Below are 18,451 nucleotides of genomic sequence, written 5' to 3'. Positions count from 1 at the left end.
ATATATATTTATATATATATATATATGTTTTATATCTTTCATATGTTCTTTATTATCTCTAACTCTAGGAATAAGGTATAGATTTTTTTTCTGTATTGTTAGAATGCATACTTATATTTAGCATATTATATATTTTGCCTGTACAAGTAGTAGTCATTTTACTTAATTTGCTTGAAATTATTCATTGAAAATTAAATTATAATAGTGGATACTAGATGTATTCAGTGCATTGACATGACTAATCTAATTAGGTTGATTCATGAATTACTTTACAAGAAGCACACTTCTTTTGCCTTGATTTGTTTGATAAATATTAAATATTTATTTGTCAAAGCAAAAATTTTCCAAGTCGTGCAAATTTGATGGAAATCAGAGATCTACACTCATTGGAAATAAAAACCATGTGCTGAGATCATAAATTAATAAATAGAACAATGATCATTTTAGTTGGCTTTCTTAAGTTAGGTGCTTTATTTCAAATTTAAGTTATTTTGATATTATGCTTATGATTGCTATTTTTATAATGATGGAATGTGTACTGCGACCCTTGGTTTGGTTTGGTTTACTGTTAATGGATGGTCATGATTAACCATTTTTGGATCAACCTTTTTTTTATTGTTTGATGGTTTTGATTCCATGATTAATTCACATGCGACTTTTTTTCTGCCTTCTACCCATGTTCACTTGAAGGTTTTCATCTAGAACTAGTATATTATGTGTCACTTTTGTTTTACTTCATAAGCCATATTATGTGTAAGACCTTCACAACTTTAGCGAGTAATATAATGCACAACTTTAGCACATGACATGATGTATTATTTGTGAGTCTCGTTCGAGTTTATTTGCTTCCTCTTCTTTCTGTTGCCAAGCTTTTTAATATCCATATTAGCGATTTATTTTCTATTATTGGAGAAATGTTTTGTAATTAAATAGGATATTAAGACATTAACACCATCAATCTTTCTAGTTTAATAATTTTTTCCCTCTAGTTTTAGTGCCAATCTAAATGCAAGCTCTTTAAATGGGATAAAGATTTATTGCTGTTGTGTTTGAATGCTAAGCTAAATGCAAGCTCTTTTAGCAGGGCAAGTATTGATTGTGAACTTCTTAGGAATCCATCTTCTACTACCGACATATTACTTGGATCTCTTATATTTTGAATTCTTAATTGCTTATTTTTTTCTAAAGATTTTGTGATTTGTGAATTGTTTGATTTTGGCCAAATTTGTTACAATCTCGTTTTTTTTCTTAATCTTCGTGATTCTTAATCAAGTGTATTGATGATATCAAATTTATTGCAAAAATTTTATTTGGATGATTATTAATTTTTTTCTTAAGTACAAGAAAATGCACAAGAATTTATTTATTTAAGCGTACAAAGAGCGAAGCGTAGTGGCACGTCCAAAAATAGTCATGAAGAAGCAATTAACTAAATTTTGTTATTATTATTATTTTTTTGGTTTAGTGATGATGGCAAAAGCTTTTTCTTCTCTAAGGCTTCTTATGGATTAGATATCAATGGTGTGCGGATAGGAAGGAACCTATACTGTTATTTTTACAAATTAGTTATTATATGGTTGCCATTGTCGTCAAATGAGAACAGCTGGGAGCACACACTCTTAATTCTCTTTATAGTATGAAGAAGGCTAAGCTTTCTTTTCTGTATTCGTGGTGTTTGGCTCTTTGTTAAGTAGCTAAGTAGCTAATTTTACAAGCTAAAGTCATTATTTATTTGATGGTCTTCATATTTTATCATGTTTTTCATAAAAATATTCTTTTGATGGGTTATATACCCAAGCTATTAGGATATGACTAAAGAAACTGTCTCTTTTGATTGGTTATCCTTTATGTTGTTAATTATTTTGTCCAGTTATATAGGGCTTTCCCTATAAAGCATATATTGTTTTCATATAGAATTATCACAGGGCTATCCTTGCTAATTGTTTATTTTTCTATTTTTATTTTTTCTATTTTCTAGCAAGCAATGAGGTTACAAGTTTGTAATTTTTTTTGGTTTGATTTCTTTTATATATTAAATATATTATAGCTTGTATCAGTTGATATGGCCATTGTTTATGATTGGCTTCATGTTTTTTTCTCTTTGTTGAATTTGTAGTAGTGTTATGAATGCACAAAACACAACTTTAACTGCAAACAAGCTTTTATGCTTTGAAGCGTGAAACACACAGAATGTATGGTTTGTCATCTAACTACGAATCGACACTACCAAATGGCCTTGGCTCTAGTAATATATTCCTTAGCTTTTCAAGCTATTGAACTCTCGTTTGATGAGACCTAGTGTAATACTTTTTCCGCCTATCTCATCGATGTCGTATATCGAAAAGGTGCCAGCATTGATCTCGAGGAGATCTAATGGTCCAAAGGAGAAGGGTACAATGAGGGGTGACCCATCGACGTAAGAACGTGAAGCCCACTTATCCGACCTATTGCAGTCGTCCGAGCCAAAGCCAGTAAGGCCAAAGCCGACCGAGCCACGAGAATGACAAAAAGCTAAGAAAATGATCCGAGTTCGAATCGTTTGGTCAAAAACGAGATAAAGAGGCACCCAGGCCAACCATCTTGAAGAAGTCGACCAGAGGGAAAACCCAGTCCCTCCGCATCTCCAAGCATACCGAGGATGCTCAGAAGTCCCCCCATCTTTTATCTTAGGTTGACAACTAGACTAGATTAGCCGACTGACAACGCCAGTCAAGTCTAGCCGACTGAATCAGTCCTGCCGATCTAAAGTCAATCAGGCTTAGCCAACCAAGCAGACAGAGTCGTTGAGCGATAGACTTATACGTGTAAAGTACCAAGAATACCTTGTACAACCCTCTTTAAAACAATGACAAAAATGTAACATCATCATATTGTATTCTCTACTCTAAAGTAGGGAGATTGTTTTGTGAATAAAGATATTATTGTTTATTACCGTTCACTCATCTCTCGTCGTAAGCTCTATTCTTAAGTGTAATTTACAAATAAATTAGGATTTAAGATCCTAAAAGGTATGGTGAGGGTGAATTATACCACAGGCAAGAAGAGGAGCATCCCACGGAGAAGAAATTCATAACAAAACACCCTAAATATGAAGTGCGCTTATAAAGATAAGAATTTATAAAGTTCAAATCACTTAGTCTGATGATCCTTCTTATAGAGACAGGAGTTAACATGACTTATATCCTAAAAAAAACTAAATTAACAAAATCAAATCCCTCTTCAATTATAAGTTTCAAATGAACTATCCCCAATAATGACCGTGTTGATTGAAAATTTCAACCAGAAATGTCAATTTTTAAAATTAAAAATTTCAAAATAGCCAACCAAAATATTCTTAAGTTGAGCACTGAGAAGCTAAAAAAAATCCATCCAACCCCTGCAATAGTTTATCGAGAGTGACAAATTTTTGATTGATTCAGCTCACAAAGAGATCTCATATCTAGTTTATCCCTATATTTACTATCAAAACAATTGCACGCTAGTAAGGACATGGTCTGAGTCTTCTATTCACATGGTTCTGTCGTCAAATGACACCACAAAGTAATAGTTATGACCAAAGCCTTCTGACCGGGTGGTTGCCGACAAACCACTGTTATATTACGGTCTCGCCTGCAGCTCTTATGTTTCTCAACGACTTTCGACTCTTTGAGTTGTGAACCATTTTGATACAATTGATTGGCATAAAGCCTTATGTCATCTAAGGTCAATTTAAAATTGTCCCTTTAGACAAACATCTACCCTGGATCTACAAGGGCCTCTTGAACGACACAACCCATAGTTGTTGATAAGAATCATTTAGTTAGGTTTGGTCGCCTACCTCTTCTGACCAAATATATCAGGGACCATGACGACTCAAGACAACGTAACTATGAGATCTTGATCGGGTTTCATCATCATTTTCCTCACCATTTGCTTTAAGCTTCAAGTGATAGTTTTAGAACTTAAATGCTAAGTGTGCTGATTTTAAATGTTGAATATTTAATTTTTAATGATCAGTCTTAATTGAAAATGCTCTCCCATTATTTGGAGGGGTAGTTAACAATTAGAGCTTACACCTATGGAAACCTCAAATCTCAGATCAAAAAGTCATAAAATAAGGGTAAAATCTTTGGGTAATGTCTTATCCACAATTTAATCCGCCTTTTGAAAATTTGAGCCTCAAAAGCTCTCAACAATAAATAAAATAAAAAATAAATGCAAAGGGCTCTGGGGAGCGATTGAAATTTTCAAAGCTCACATTCCATATGGTGCTCCAAGCCATGAATTTCCTCAAAACTTCATGGACTTGGCCGTTCATTTTATTGAGCTCTCTAAGTTCAACCTTCTTATTAATGATCAAAGCTCTTTCTGGATCAAGGCTGAGTGCAACTTCAAGCAATTTTGCTTGCTCTCACCATATATTTTCATCCTCTGCTTAGCACAGCTTAAAATTATACAATTGGGTATTGAGGTTTTTTTAGGCATGAGCTTCGGTGCAATCCAACGCGTAAGTCTCATAGTTTGAAAATTTTTTTAAGTCAAAATAAATGGTTAAAAATAATCTATTAACATCATAGCTTATATATTATAGCTACCATTTTTGATACTTACGAATTGCATTCAATTTCAGAATATCAAAAATGAGTACAAAATTATGCAACTATGTATGTATAAAGTGAGATCGATCCTCCTTAATAGGAGAAAAAAGTGCATGTCACTCGTGTACATGTTTCAACAGAAAACTATTCTGTTAAGACTAGGTTTGCACAAAAATGAGCTGCTCTATTGTGCTTCTAGAAACAAAGTAAAACAACACTTGTCTGAATAAGAAGAGGAAGGCAATATCTAGGCTGTATTATGGTCAAATACTCCACCTCATTTCAGCCATACATTGTCTAAAATAGTCAATTATCTTGTTGTTGCCCTATTCAATGACGATCCCTTGCGTCCAAACATCCAAGCTCCCTGTTTTTTTTGATAGAAATGATAGATGCCAACTCTACCTAAGTATTGCCACAGTGCTCCAAATGCTTCCCTACCTCTACAAAGCAATCCCCTATTTCTGAAAACGAAGGTGAGAAATTTGTGAGTTCTTAGCTTTATGTCGTTTCACGCGTGCGTGAAGTAATTTGTTTGGGTGATAATATTTTAGTATTAAAAATTATTTTTTGAAATTTTAATTTGAGCTAAATTTTGAACTAAACACGAGTTGATTTGAAAAATTCGAGCTGAACAGATTATTTGCTTGTCATTTCAAACACATGTCAGCCACGAAAAAAAAAAAAAAAGGGGCCAAACATGAACATGCCTTGGGCTTCCTCATGCTTGGCTCATTTACACCTTGAACGACCACTCCCATGCTGGCCTCATGGGATGTAAGTAAGGCCCCATTCACATTTGCCTGGGGAACACCAAGAGTGGCGGTGAGACAGCCCAAAGGGCTAATTAATGTCCCAATCCTCCCATAGTTTAGGGAAGTGCATCTGCAGGCTACTATTTAGTGGAAGGTGGCTGAACGGGCAAGTGTCCAGTCTCTCTGGCAGGCTTGGATCCTTGATAGACCGTTAGCTATATGATCCATAGCGAGAAGCTTTAATTTCCAAGCTTGATTGCCATCTGGAGTTGGGACTGTAGCTGGCTGAATTCTTTCTTTGGTGCCATCTGGAGTTGGGACTGTAGCTGGCTGAATTCTTTCTTTGGTGAGGTACTCGTTAACCATATTTTGGACATCTAAATGTCAATTTCGAAGCTGATCAGCCTGAACTGTCTTGAACTTTGTCGGGGGAAATCAATTACTGCTTTTTCCTACAAGGCTTTGTTTCCTAGCCAACTGAGAGTTTCAATTGGCTTGCGAAGTTACAGTTACAACCTAGAGATCACATGTGGTGGTGACTGATTCTTGATGCACTCTCTACCCATGACTGGCTTAGTGGAAGAGGGTTTGCCGAGACTCATAGCTGACCTTGGGAGTGCCAGTAGATTGAAGATAGATCACACATTGCAGCACAATTCAAAGTTATTTTGGAGGTAAGTAGAATTTGGAGATGGGGAGTTGTTGTACCTGTTTTTGGTAATTTGGAGGAGGCTACCTGTGTTCTATCCAAAGCCAAGAGCCTCCAAGATTGCTTTGGTTAGTATTTTTTGTTGTGTATTCATCCATTCTGCAAGCCTGCAATGCAAAAAAAGCATGGTAAAACTTATGTTTGTTCTACCATTACAACAGTCATGGTTTTCGAGGCTCTCATTCACACACACTCCTTCCATTTACATGAGCATTGGGATACTTGCCAGCCCTCGAAGCTATCTCTCCCTTCTTTCTAGCACATCCTCCAAATGTCATCAATTTTTTGCAGCAATGAATTGATGAAAGGAGTAGGCCAATCACATAACAACTCAGATATTACTTTTCTTATTTAGTTCAAACATGTGACTTCCAAGAGAGTTTTAGCATGAGACGAGAGTTTCTCTCACTAGGGTTTTCTTTGGTGAGAGGTTATGGCTCATGGAGGGGGTGGCTGGCGGTCACCACCTCACTCTAAGGACCGGAGTGGGGGTGGAGGTGCGAAGGATATTGATGATGGAGTTTGGGGGGTTCTGGTTAGTGTGAAGGACTATGCGAGGGCACTAGAAGCTGCTTCGTTGGTTGGCCAAGAGGAAGCTCGTCTTCCTTCGGAAGTTATCGGCAAGGGTGACGCATGTGGTACTGTCCCCTCGGGAAATAGTGGCCACCTGCAAGCCATGAGTGAGGGTAGTTGCAGCAGCAAAGGAACTAGAACTTCTTCTCGTGATGGTGAAAGTCGTGCTGGAAAGGGAATTCATGGTGGTGTTGCTGATTACACTCATGACGTTGAGGAGACCGGATTCAGAGATCATGTATGATCTTCGGCGGGTGATAAGAGAGATAATGGTTTCTCATCTTGTATCTCTTCGGGATCTTTAAGGAAGTCTCTGAAGATCATCTTTTCGATGTTTGTGTTGAGCGGTGTAATGGAGCGGAGGGTTCTATGGTTGTGGAGGCACTATAAATTGTGTTGGAGCATAATTTGGTCTAGGCGTTGGCTTTTCAAACCACCAATGGAAAGGAATCCCGTAAGCAGCCTTCACCTGGTTTCTGATGGAAGTCGGGATGATATGAGGGCCCATGGAAATTGGAGAAGCACGGTTGTCACTCGTAGGAATAGCAGGAAAGAGGAGGACGCTGCTATGGCTGATCTTCCCTTGGTGGTTGACTATATGCAAGATTGTTCTACGCAGGGAAAGGTTCTTCAGTATTTCCTTTCTCCCCCCCGAGGGATTGTGACAAGGAGAATTACATCAATGGTCCTTAGGGAGGCGGGTCATGCGGTTGTGCAAACGCCATCCTCTTTGGATTAGAATGCTTTAGATAGTAGGAGTTGCCCTCAAGGTGCTCAAACTACTGTCCCAACCACGGTTTCCACAAGCAATGTTGGATTGAATCTCCAAAAATTAATCAATAGTGAACTTGGTAGCTCATTGGCCTCGAAGCACGTTTCCTGCTAACTCCCCCTCTGAGAAGCATGGTGGAGAGAATTTAAGGGTTCCTTCATTTTGAGCTCCTCCATGGCCTTCGGTTAAGGACACCAACAATTCCTAGAAGAAACCTGCCCACTTCCAAGTTCAAGAGAGGATGGAATGTTCGCACATTTCATAGGACGGGATGATTGCCTTAATGGATGATGATGTCGTTGATGCGAATCAAGCTCGTCTTGAAAAGGCTGTGGTTGAAGCTTTTGGGCTGAAGATTACCCTACCCGATTATCCGTAACGAAATGTATTGAAAGTGGTCTCATTTGGGTGAGTTTGAAATTTTCATGGTTACTAACGATTGCTTTCTTTGTCTCTTTGACAACCTTGAAGCCTGCTATGAAGCTCTTAAGGGGGATCCCTGGTTTGTTACTGGCTTCATTATTGGACTTGATAAATGGTCCATTGCCTTTAATCCAAACCTGATGGCTTGTCCTCCCCAATCTGGATTTGACTTTCGCAGCTCCCCCTGCTTTACTGGGATAACCACAATATTACTTGTATTGCGACTATGATTGGTGAACCATTATGGATTGATGCTTATACTATTAAATGGGGCCGAATTTTATATGCTCGGGTGTTTGTGTGAATGGATCTCTTCAATAACTTCCCAATGGAGTTTGGATCCGAGGGAGACATGGAAGGTTTTTGCAGTGGGCTGAATATAAAGGAATTAATCAATTTTGCTTCAAGTGTGGCATTGAGGGGCATAAGATGGACCGTTGCAATATGCACAAGGATGTTAACAAGGCATCTGGACCTCCAGTGATTGCACAGCCGTAGAATAACTCCTACCCCCACCTGTCTGGATTGGAAGGTATGGATGTTATGCAACCTGGTAATTTTCACTTGTTGCAAGACAATAATCTGGGAAAGGATACTAGTAACCCTATGGAGTGTTCACTTGGGTACAATTTTGGTATCGAAACACCTTTGAAAGCTGGAATTGGGTTTATTGATGACTTATCTCAAAATCAAGGTAACCTTCAGGATGTGGAAGATGATGCGGGTTATGGTACATGGATTATGGTTTCTCGTAGGAAGAATTTGACCAAAACTGCTAATCGAAAATAGAATGTTGAGACGAGCAAGCAGATATCTCGCTCGAAGACTTTCTCTAAGCTGCATCGTCTTACTGAAATCCAGAATGCAGACATTTCGAATGAGAATGAAGTTGGGCTGGACCTTCTTTTGATTGTTCAGGTTCCTCAAATCGTGGAATCACCGCCCCTTGTTATGGTGCAACTGAGCAAGCCTTCTAAGACCACCTTTCGGCACGCCCGTAAACACATTTATGAAACATAAAGCAAGTAAGGAACACAATTCTAAGGCCTATTTTGATAAATATTTAAAGCTTTTAGGGCCAATTGAAAACACATTTAGGAAGAGGAAATCTACCCTTCCAAAAGTTGATGGCGTCTCCCCTTTAGTGAATCAATGGGCCAAAATCTTATGTTGGAATTGCAGGGGTGCTCGCAAGGCAGCTGTAAGCAACTACCTGACTCAAATTGTTAGCGGTCATGATGTTCATTTACTTGGGTTGCTTGAGACTAAAGTTGAAGGCTTTGAGTAAGCACTTGAATTTCTTTCATCAACTTGCTCAAGCTTATTCATGGCGGGATTCTTTCTATTTGGGGACGGGATCTTGTTTTTTTTAAATATTAAAGAAGCTTGTCATCAATTTTTTTGTGGTACTGCCTCGTTCCCTGCTAACTCCAGCTGTTTCATAACTTTTGTGTATGCCAATAAGGATTATCTGGTGAGGAGAAATCTTTGGAGTAAGCTTTATGCTCGTCTGGATCTCTCGGCTCCTGTGGTGGTTGGGGATAACTGCATCACGGCACAAGCTGATAAGAAACGTCGGAAGAGGTTTATAAACTCTTTAGGTGTTTGTGAAATGATTGACTTCCAAATTTCCAATGATTTGCGGGAACGTCCATTTGTTGGGCCGCGGTTCACATGGTCTAATAACAAGCCTGGAAAAAGCTGCATATGGTTTCTACATGACTGTTTCCTAATTAATTGCTGCCTTCAATTTGAAGCCGAATGCTTATGTTCAACATATGCTTCGCTTCGAGTATGATCATAGTCCAATTCTCTTCAATCTTGAGGTGAGGGATGACAAATCTTAGAGATGAGGGGTCCATTTTGAAGACACTTGGTTGACTTACTCTTCAACTTGGAAAATTGTGAGGGAAACCTGGAAGGCTGTTGCCCCTGACACTTATGTGGAGTTTCTCCAGAAGAAATGTCAACGTACTCTTAAAGCTCTGTTTTATTGGAGTAAAAATAAAATCAAAGAATTAAGCACTCTTAAGGTGAGACTTGAAAAGGAGGCCAAGGAACTCTGGTTGGCTGAATGCTCTGACTAAGGACTTACGGAAGAGTTGGAGAGATTTCTCAGATTAAAGTCACATGGGCTGAGCGCCACTCTCGCCAGAATCAATGCTCGGTAGAAACAACACACTGCGATGGTTGAATGAAGGTGACTCAAATTTTGCTTTCTTTTAGTCAGTCGCTAATGCTTGCAGATCGACCAACCAGATCAAAGGTGTTGTGTCTGAATCTGGAGAGGTGCTAAATGATCCCAACTTTATCATGTAGGCTTTTCTCCAACTTTTTGGAAATAATTAGACGGGTAATGAGGTTGAGCTACTCGCTTGGCCTATTTTCCATGGGTGCATGCAGGTTTCTATGCATGAAAATTTCATTTGTTGTGAGGTTCCTGAGGTGGAAATTTGGGAGGTCGTGAACTCCTTTGGGAATAATCATACCCCGAGGTTGGATGGTGTAACAATTTCCGTCTTTAATAAATTCTAGCAGGCGGTTAAGACGTAGGTTTGTAATGCGGTTTGGGAATACTTTGCTACTAATACTATGAACTTAAGCTGGAAAGAAACTGTAATTGTGCTCTTCCCCAAAGTTGAGAATGCTGATAAACCTTCTAAATTCAAAACAATTAGTCTATGCTAGTTGATTTATAAGGTCATAGCTACTTTGTTAATTGGATTAAATGCCTTCTTCCCAACATAATAGCAGAGGAATAAGATGCCTTTGTTCCAACTTGATCTATTTCCTCCCATTATCTCCTCGCTAATGAGATTGCTTGTTAGTTTCAACATTTTACCTTGTAGGCGGGTTTTATAGCTCTTAAAGTAGCTATGGAACACTTGTATTATCATATGAATTGGATAATGCTCAACCATGTTATGCAAGCTTTTGTATTTCTGGTGAAATTCATTAACTGGGTGCTTCAATGTATCCAGAACCTAAAGTTTGCTATTTTGATTAATGGCAAAAGAATGCCTTGGATTGATGCGGATTGTGGCTTTAGGCAGGACTGTTCACTCTCTTGTTACATATTCATCCTTTCTTTTGAGCTTCTCTCCAAAGCATTGCACCAGCATGAGACACTAATTGAGATTTCTTTGATGAAGGATGGGACCCGCATCTCCCATCTTCTTTACGCAGGTGATATTCTTCTCACAGTGAAAGCCACTATGAAGTATACCAAATTAATCAAGGAAATTCTTGCTCACTATTGCAAATGGACAGGGCAAAGTGTTAATGAGGTGAAGTCCTCCATCCTTACTAGTAAAAAAACTCTTCAGTGGTGGAAAAACAAGGTAGCCAGAGGCTACAAAAAGTTTGATCAAATTGCTTATCTGGGTGTCGAGTTGGCTCTGAGCAAACTCAAGCAATCTGACTTCAACAAGCTCATTAGTAATGCTTTTAACAAAATTCAAACCTGGGGGAACTGGCACCTCTCGTTTGCTGGTAGAATTATTTTGGTACGAACACCCCTTCTTCCCATGTCAATGTTCCAAGTGACAAATTTTGAACCTCCAAAAGCTGTTCTTCGTGGCATTGCAAGTCTGAGCTGAAAATTCTTATGGGACAAAGGCCCGCAAGCTCAAGGCCTTCATTATATTAGTTGGGAGGCGGGTGGCTTGGGCCTTCACACATCTGACTAGTGGGCGGATATCTTGTGGGCTCGGCTCACTTAGGAGTTTCTCAATAAACCGAATCAATTAGCTTTCAAGTGTGTAGCTGAGAAATATGCGAGAAATACTGAAGCTCTATTTGGCCCAGAAAAGTTTTTGTAGGTTTGAAAATTGTTGTGAATGGGGCCTCTAGCCTTTCAAAGATAATAAGATGGAAGATTGGCCATGGGAGGGACGTTAATGTTTATGAACAAATTTGACTTTTAGACCTTCTTTTCTCTCGACGACCCAATTTTATAAATCTGCTGGAAACTGTTGCAATTTAAGTGGCTACTCTTATATACGAGAGGGACACTGGGATGTTTCCGCCCCTCAAAATTTGTTTGGAGATGTTCTTGTTCAATTAATTTTACAGCTGCAACCTTTGGGGAGCCTGTAGACCTTCATTTTTTCCGGCCATTTTGGGTAGGACTATTAACTCGTTGGCATACGATAGACTTTTCCAAGATTCATCGGTTGACTATACCTGGCGCAATAAGCTTCAGCTTCAACCATATGAACATATTTTTTGGTTGCGGGTTTTCATGTAGGCTATACCACTAATGCTTGGCTCTGCGAGAGGCGCATTGAGGAGGATTTGGATTGCCCTTGGGGTGCCCAGATATTGAAGATATCAATCATGTTAAAGGCAAGTGTAAAGTGCTAGAGGAGATCTTTTTATTTTTCATAAATGGGGTATTTTGCTCTGTTCTTTTGAGAATATGGAAGATATTATCAAAGCCTTTAAATACCTACCACGCGCCAATGCTTCCATTGGGAGGTTCTACTGTTCCAGTATTTATCACTCTTGGCATGGTCGAAATGCAAAGAAACATGGGCACCCGATGCGCTCACCCATGGTTATAGCGACTATGGTCTTGGATTCCTTCACCATTACCTCTGATCAATCCATCCAGGAGCAATGGGGCACTAATCGACCGAATAGGCTGGATTTACAACTTTCTTGGTTCCCCCCTCCTGGTTGGATTAAATTAAACTTCGATGGCGCTCGTCTCTCCAATAATATTATTGTCGGGTTGGGATGGTCATCCGGGATGAAGAGGGGAAGATCATTCTTGCGCCTGGAAAGAATCTCCTACATTAGGACAACTCACAAGTTGAATATGAAGCGGTTCTTTTTGTTGGCTCTCTTCTTCAAGCTTGGATGTTTGAAACTATGGGGATCATCATTGAGGGGGATAATGAAGCAATCATTAATATTTTTCAAGAAAGCTTGAAGGCTAAGGTTTGGCAGGGTTGAGAGTGGGCTTGATATATCTTTTTTTTCTCAGTTTAGACAAGTTCTTTTTGTTTTTTCTTATAGAGAATGTAACAAAGGAGCCCATTTTTGTTCTCGGTTCACTTTGGATAGGTCTTTTCTTTGGGATGCTCACTCTTGTGACCCCGTGTTTTTGAGTGTGGTGATGGACAACGCTAACCAAACTACTTCTTTTGTGTAGCTTTTATAGTTCTCTTTGTACTTTTTGATTTTTTTAATGCAAAATACACCCTTTAACAAAAAGGGCGCCGTTTCATTTGATCTCCAAGAAGCACAATAGAGTGGCTCATTTTTTTGCACAATTGACATTACATGATAGTTTTATTTTGAATCATGTACACGAGAATCATGCTCTTTTTTCTCTTCTTAGAGAGGATAGATCACATTTTTTACTTTTGTAGTTGTGTAGCTTTTATAATTTTGGCTTTGTAATATGGAATGCAAAATGCAAGTGTCAAACAATATAGTCTGTGGACAATATTATAATCACATTAACTGAAGTATGTCACATTTTTATTATAAAATCACTATCAATGGTTTCACATGTGTATTTTAATCATTACATTTCTTTATTTTAGTTTTGGCAATTTCCTTCATAGTCCACATGATTGTAGTGACTCATTTCATTTATATTTTTTCTTGCTCGAATATTTATAGATTGTGTTCTTCGAAGCCTACAAAGCCAGTTTCTAATTGTAAATTTAATTTGACAGTTTAAGCTAACCTAGTTTTTTTGTTTTTCTCTAATATTTATGGATTTTTTAATTCCGAACTTCAGGCTTAACTCTTAAACCTTTCTTGTTTTCGTTTTTTTTTGAAGAAATAGTTTCGTCTTTAACATTCTCAATATCTTTCATTTTTTCCAAGAGTGAAGCATATTCCGGATAATGCTCATAATATTATTTCAATGTTCTAGCCAAGCTATCCCCGCACACCTTGCATTAGAAGAGGTTGGGTGATTCGTCAAATTATTAAGTTGGTAATTTTTACAGGATTTATGGGATTCATTATTGAGCAGGTAAGCAATCCAAAAAAAAAAAAAAAAAATTTTTTTTTCCTTGGAATGAATGTTAAGACATTATTTTAACATGAATACTTTTGATAATTTTTCAGTACATCAATCCAATTGTCAAGAATTCTGTACACCCACTTAAGGGGAATTTTCTTAATGCTATTGAGAGAGTCTTGAAGCTATCAGTTCCTACCTTGTACGTGTGGCTTTGCATGTTCTATTGCTTTTTCCATTTATGGTATGTTAATCAATTCTGTTTCATCTTTGTATTAAGTTTTACTGCTCAGTTTTGCAATCCAATTTTATGGTCCTATTGACTCCCTTTTTTGGCATCCTTTGCAGTAGAAAGAATATGGTTCTAATTTATTTTCTAAACGTGTTCCAAGTTTTAAAAGGCACCTTGACCGCTAACTTGTGCTCTTTTTTGATGCATTACAGGTTAAACATTCTTGCAGAGCTCCTTCGCTTTGGTGATCGTGAGTTCTATAAAGATTGGTGGAATGCAAAGACTATTGAAGAGGTTGGTTGATTTACAATTTTGCACTTCTTTTCAGATTATTTTCATGACTTTTATACCCAGTGCGAAATAATTAATAGTATGAAAAATTTTTGTCTAATTGTGTTTTTTTAACTTTTCCTATGCATTTATTTTGCTGGACCTGCAACAGTACTGGAGAATGTGGAACATGGTAATCCTCATATCTCAGCTCACTTTACGAATATTCGATACTTAATTTCTTACTGAATCCATTTTGTATTATACTTGGTGAAAAATGCTGTTCATATGAAAAATCTTCCTTTTTTATATTCATCCTCTTGTCATATGACGAAGTTCTAGTTAAATTTTTGTTCTGTATTGCATGATAGTAATATTTTCTCCATCAACTCTCTGAATACTCATTAAAGACTGTTAGAATGGAGAAAATTAGGATTTATTCATTTTTTTTATATTAAAATCATACACGCACAACATGCGTTATGAAACACCAGCATGATTTCCACTAATTGGAACTCAAACTCACTAAGAATTTCATTCTCTTTCTTTTGCTTTCATTTCCGCATTATTGATCTGAGAGATCTCAACTATCTATTCATCAAATTGTGAATTATTGTAATTATTTTTTGCTAATTTTTTTCTTCAGATGATTTTCTATAATTGTATAAATTTTGTGTTTGCTGAAACGAAATTTATTAAAACCATCGACATATTTGCAGAGTTTCTTGCTTTTCTTTTTTTATTCTCATATCTGCAACCTTCATCATTGCATTGTCATAATCCTGCATACAGTTCTTTTTACCTAATGTTCTCCTAGTTGTTGCCTTCATCAACACAAGCTTATTTTTGCCCTTTTTTCCTTCACAAACTAATTACTTACCATTGTTTTCATGCCCGTGAATAAAAACAACTCTTGTGCTCCCTTAGTCTTAGTTTCCTTTGGAACGGAGGTTTGCAATCCACATTAATTTTGGGAATCGCAAAACGTACATTTAACATATCATTTGATTGGAAATAATTATCTCAAGCGCTTATAATTGATTTTCGCCTTTTTAAAAAAAAGAGAAAAATTAGGCTATTTATTTAACACAAAATCTCAATAAAACGATCCCACGACCAATGTTTGGTATGAACATGAATACGATGATTTCTTCATGTTAGAAGTTAGTAGCATTGATTTATTTTTTTTCCTATATTTACTGTTTTATATATTTATTTCCTGTTTTATGTATTTCCTATTTGTAAATCTTTCCTATTTTATATATTTTCTATTTTATATATTTTTTATGTTAGGAATCGTGTAAATTGTACTTATACCTCTCCTTTTATGTCAATAAGTTTACCCTGCTCAATTCCCAAAATTTACATGGTATCAGAGATAAAGGATCCGGCTCCAGACACCGGCCCCTTCTTCCTGTTGCCCCTAGCATTCTTGTCTATATTTTTTTCAACAAGACTTCTATTTCATTTGAGCTTTACTTAAATGTTATTTTGCATTTTAATTTCATTTTCAGTCCAGATAGTCATTTAAGGTCATTTTCTATCACTAGAAATTTTGTCAGCTTCTCGACATTTTTCTTACTTAGGGGGCATCTTTGAAAATGCTTTGTTTATTCACCAGGCGAAAAAATGTGTATATGAGTAGTGTTTGAGACGCCATGACCGGCTTTTTTACATCCACCGCGCTAAGACATGCACGTATGGGTCTTCATGTACTTGCATGGAAATTCACAAATAGTTTTCCTCGTCACATCAACAATGATACATGTAGGTAATTATCTCGGTAGTCTATGATTTCTATATCCACTATAACAAGAAAACTTGTATGTTTTAACCTTCACAAAAAATTATCCAAACAAATATAAGCCTTCTCTGTCATGTTGGGAAGATGAACGTGTGTACTTAAACATCGCAGCAGGCATGCTTCTCATTGTACTTGCGTTTGTGTGGTATCAACAATGAGGCAATAAAAGAAACGATTATGATGATCACAATGCAAATTATTATTATTATTATTATTTTTTCATTTTCTCTTTTTTTTTATCATTCCTTTCCTATTTATTTATTTATTTATTCAATTTTTTTTCCTTTTTTTATCTATATCAGGCAGATAGAGAAAATATGAGAGATAGAGAGGGAGAAAGGGGTAGTGTTCTTGAGTAGAGAGGGAAAGAGAAAGAAGGGGAGAGGAATATCTGTGGTCGTCAAGGTGGAGAGAAAGTGGAGAGGGAGAGACGAGGAAGAAAGTGAGGCAATGAACTTTAGAGAGCGTGAAGGAAGAGGAGAAGAAGAGAGGGAGGAGGAATGGAATAAGAGATGGAAAGAGGTGCTGCGGCATGTGCAAAGGTGGTTGCTGGTTGATGCAAATGAGAATGCACATTGATGATTATGCTAGGGAGTGTGGGTGCGGAATGCATGCTTGGTATGCGCATGGGTGTGTGCGGGTTGGCAAGCATGGGACACATGTGGGGGCACCTGGCTCTACATGCATAGGTGGTGAGCTCAACAACAACGGGGTGCAGCTGTGAGAGACGAGAATGATGGAGAGAGGGGGGAAGGGAGAGAGAGAGAGAGAGCATGTGAGAATGGGGAGGGGTGTATATGTGTGCACGTGCGTGCACACAATTTAGATGATATGTGGCTCTCTAATAGGCTAGTTTTAAATTTAAATTTGTTTTTGTGTGTTTGGTGAAGGTGGTTTATATTTGAGAAAGAGGAGGGAGGGAGGGAGAATGGGAAGGGTTGTATAAGTGCGTGTGTGCGTGCACAGAACATAGGTGATGTATGACTCTCTAACCTGTAACAATTAAGCTAGTTTTAAATTTAAACTAGTTTTTGTGGGTTTGGTGAAGGAAGTTTATAAGTTATGTTTGAGTTTGTTAGGATTTGAATTTTAAAGTGGATAATTTAGGACATTAATTGATTATTAGGGTTGTGTGTCTGTTTGGAATGATTGGAGAGGAGGCAGTGGCACATGTGGAATTAGTGGCTAGAAGTGGAATTGTGAATTTCACTCATTGATTTAAAATTGCTTGAAATTTGGATTGAAATCTATGTGCATGTGTAGATCAATTTTTTATGTATTAGATTTTGAATAAATGCATATATCATCCATGACATGAATTCTTTAAATCATTGTATAAATGCAAATGCATCCCCTAAAAGTGACACTATATGACCTGAATACAGTGAAAAGTATGCAAAGGTTGTTGCACCGACGGTCGGGTGTAGTGTTAAATAAGCAAGATTTCTCACATTATGGACGAATATGAGTAAAAAAAGTTAGTTAATAAAACTAATATTAGCATATGAAATTGAAATATAGGTACTTTCATAGGTAAATTAATGAAATTAGTAGATATTATGATTCATATGAAGATAAATATCATACACATTCAAGAAACTATTACGAGTATTAGAAAAAATAGTGAAAAAATATTAGAGAGCTTATTTTTATTGATATAAAGAGGGACATAAATGCCCATTACAGGACTTATTACTAAGGAAAACAATAAAAATAAAATGCAGTAGGTAAGGAAAGAAATAATAACAAATATAATAGACATTTTTTGATAGTTTTTCATATGATAAGTATTGTGTGATAGGATGTTTCATGCTTGTTCGGATTCCTTTTTTGAAAGCAATTGGAAGATCAAAATCAGGAGTGAAAGTAGATGGAAGGTTACTCTGAGTTGTAGGACCATTATTCAGCAAATGTGATTGAACATCTGCTGAGGCAATAACTGAGGTTGTAGTAACTTTATAGAATTTCTTTCTAGTATAAACCTGCAGCTCATGTTGAGGATTATGATCCGTTGGAAGTACTTCCCCCTGTCTCTAATAAGGTATCATCTGACAAAATAGAATTAATAGTGCTGATCCTAGTTTTCATATCAGAATTAGTTAAAGAAATGAGTAAAATTTCCTAAAAATTATTTTCTTCAACTAAGTTCTCCCCCTGAAGAAAATTATTTTGAAAAAATAGGTGATTGTCGATAAATTTGACATCCATGCTCTCAAAAAATTTCTTTTTTCAAGATTAAAGCATTTGTACCCACGTTTATTGGAAGCATACCCAATAAAAACACATTTTTCAGCTTTGGGATTAAGTTTTGAGCGAAATACATTTGGGATATGCACATAACAAACACATCTAA

At 37.1% G+C, this 18,451-nt stretch overlaps 1 protein-coding gene across 1 annotated transcript in view; it reads left to right on the top strand.

The window, feature by feature from the left end:
* LOC110022299 (diacylglycerol O-acyltransferase 1) overlaps positions 1 to 18,451 on the top strand; it is a 58,900-nt gene that overhangs the window by 26,478 nt on the left and 13,971 nt on the right. Inside the window, exons 8-11 of the mRNA XM_020721171.1 lie at positions 13,703 to 13,804; positions 13,900 to 14,036; positions 14,237 to 14,318; positions 14,467 to 14,487. Coding sequence (XP_020576830.1) covers positions 13,703 to 13,804; positions 13,900 to 14,036; positions 14,237 to 14,318; positions 14,467 to 14,487 — 342 coding nt within the window. The remainder of the gene's footprint in view (positions 1 to 13,702; positions 13,805 to 13,899; positions 14,037 to 14,236; positions 14,319 to 14,466; positions 14,488 to 18,451) is intronic.

Source organism: Phalaenopsis equestris, unplaced genomic scaffold (genome assembly GCF_001263595.1).
Source record: "Phalaenopsis equestris unplaced genomic scaffold, ASM126359v1 Scaffold000180, whole genome shotgun sequence".
NCBI classification, from domain to species: domain Eukaryota; kingdom Viridiplantae; phylum Streptophyta; class Magnoliopsida; order Asparagales; family Orchidaceae; genus Phalaenopsis; species Phalaenopsis equestris.
This window is presented reverse-complemented; position numbering and strand designations above follow the sequence as displayed.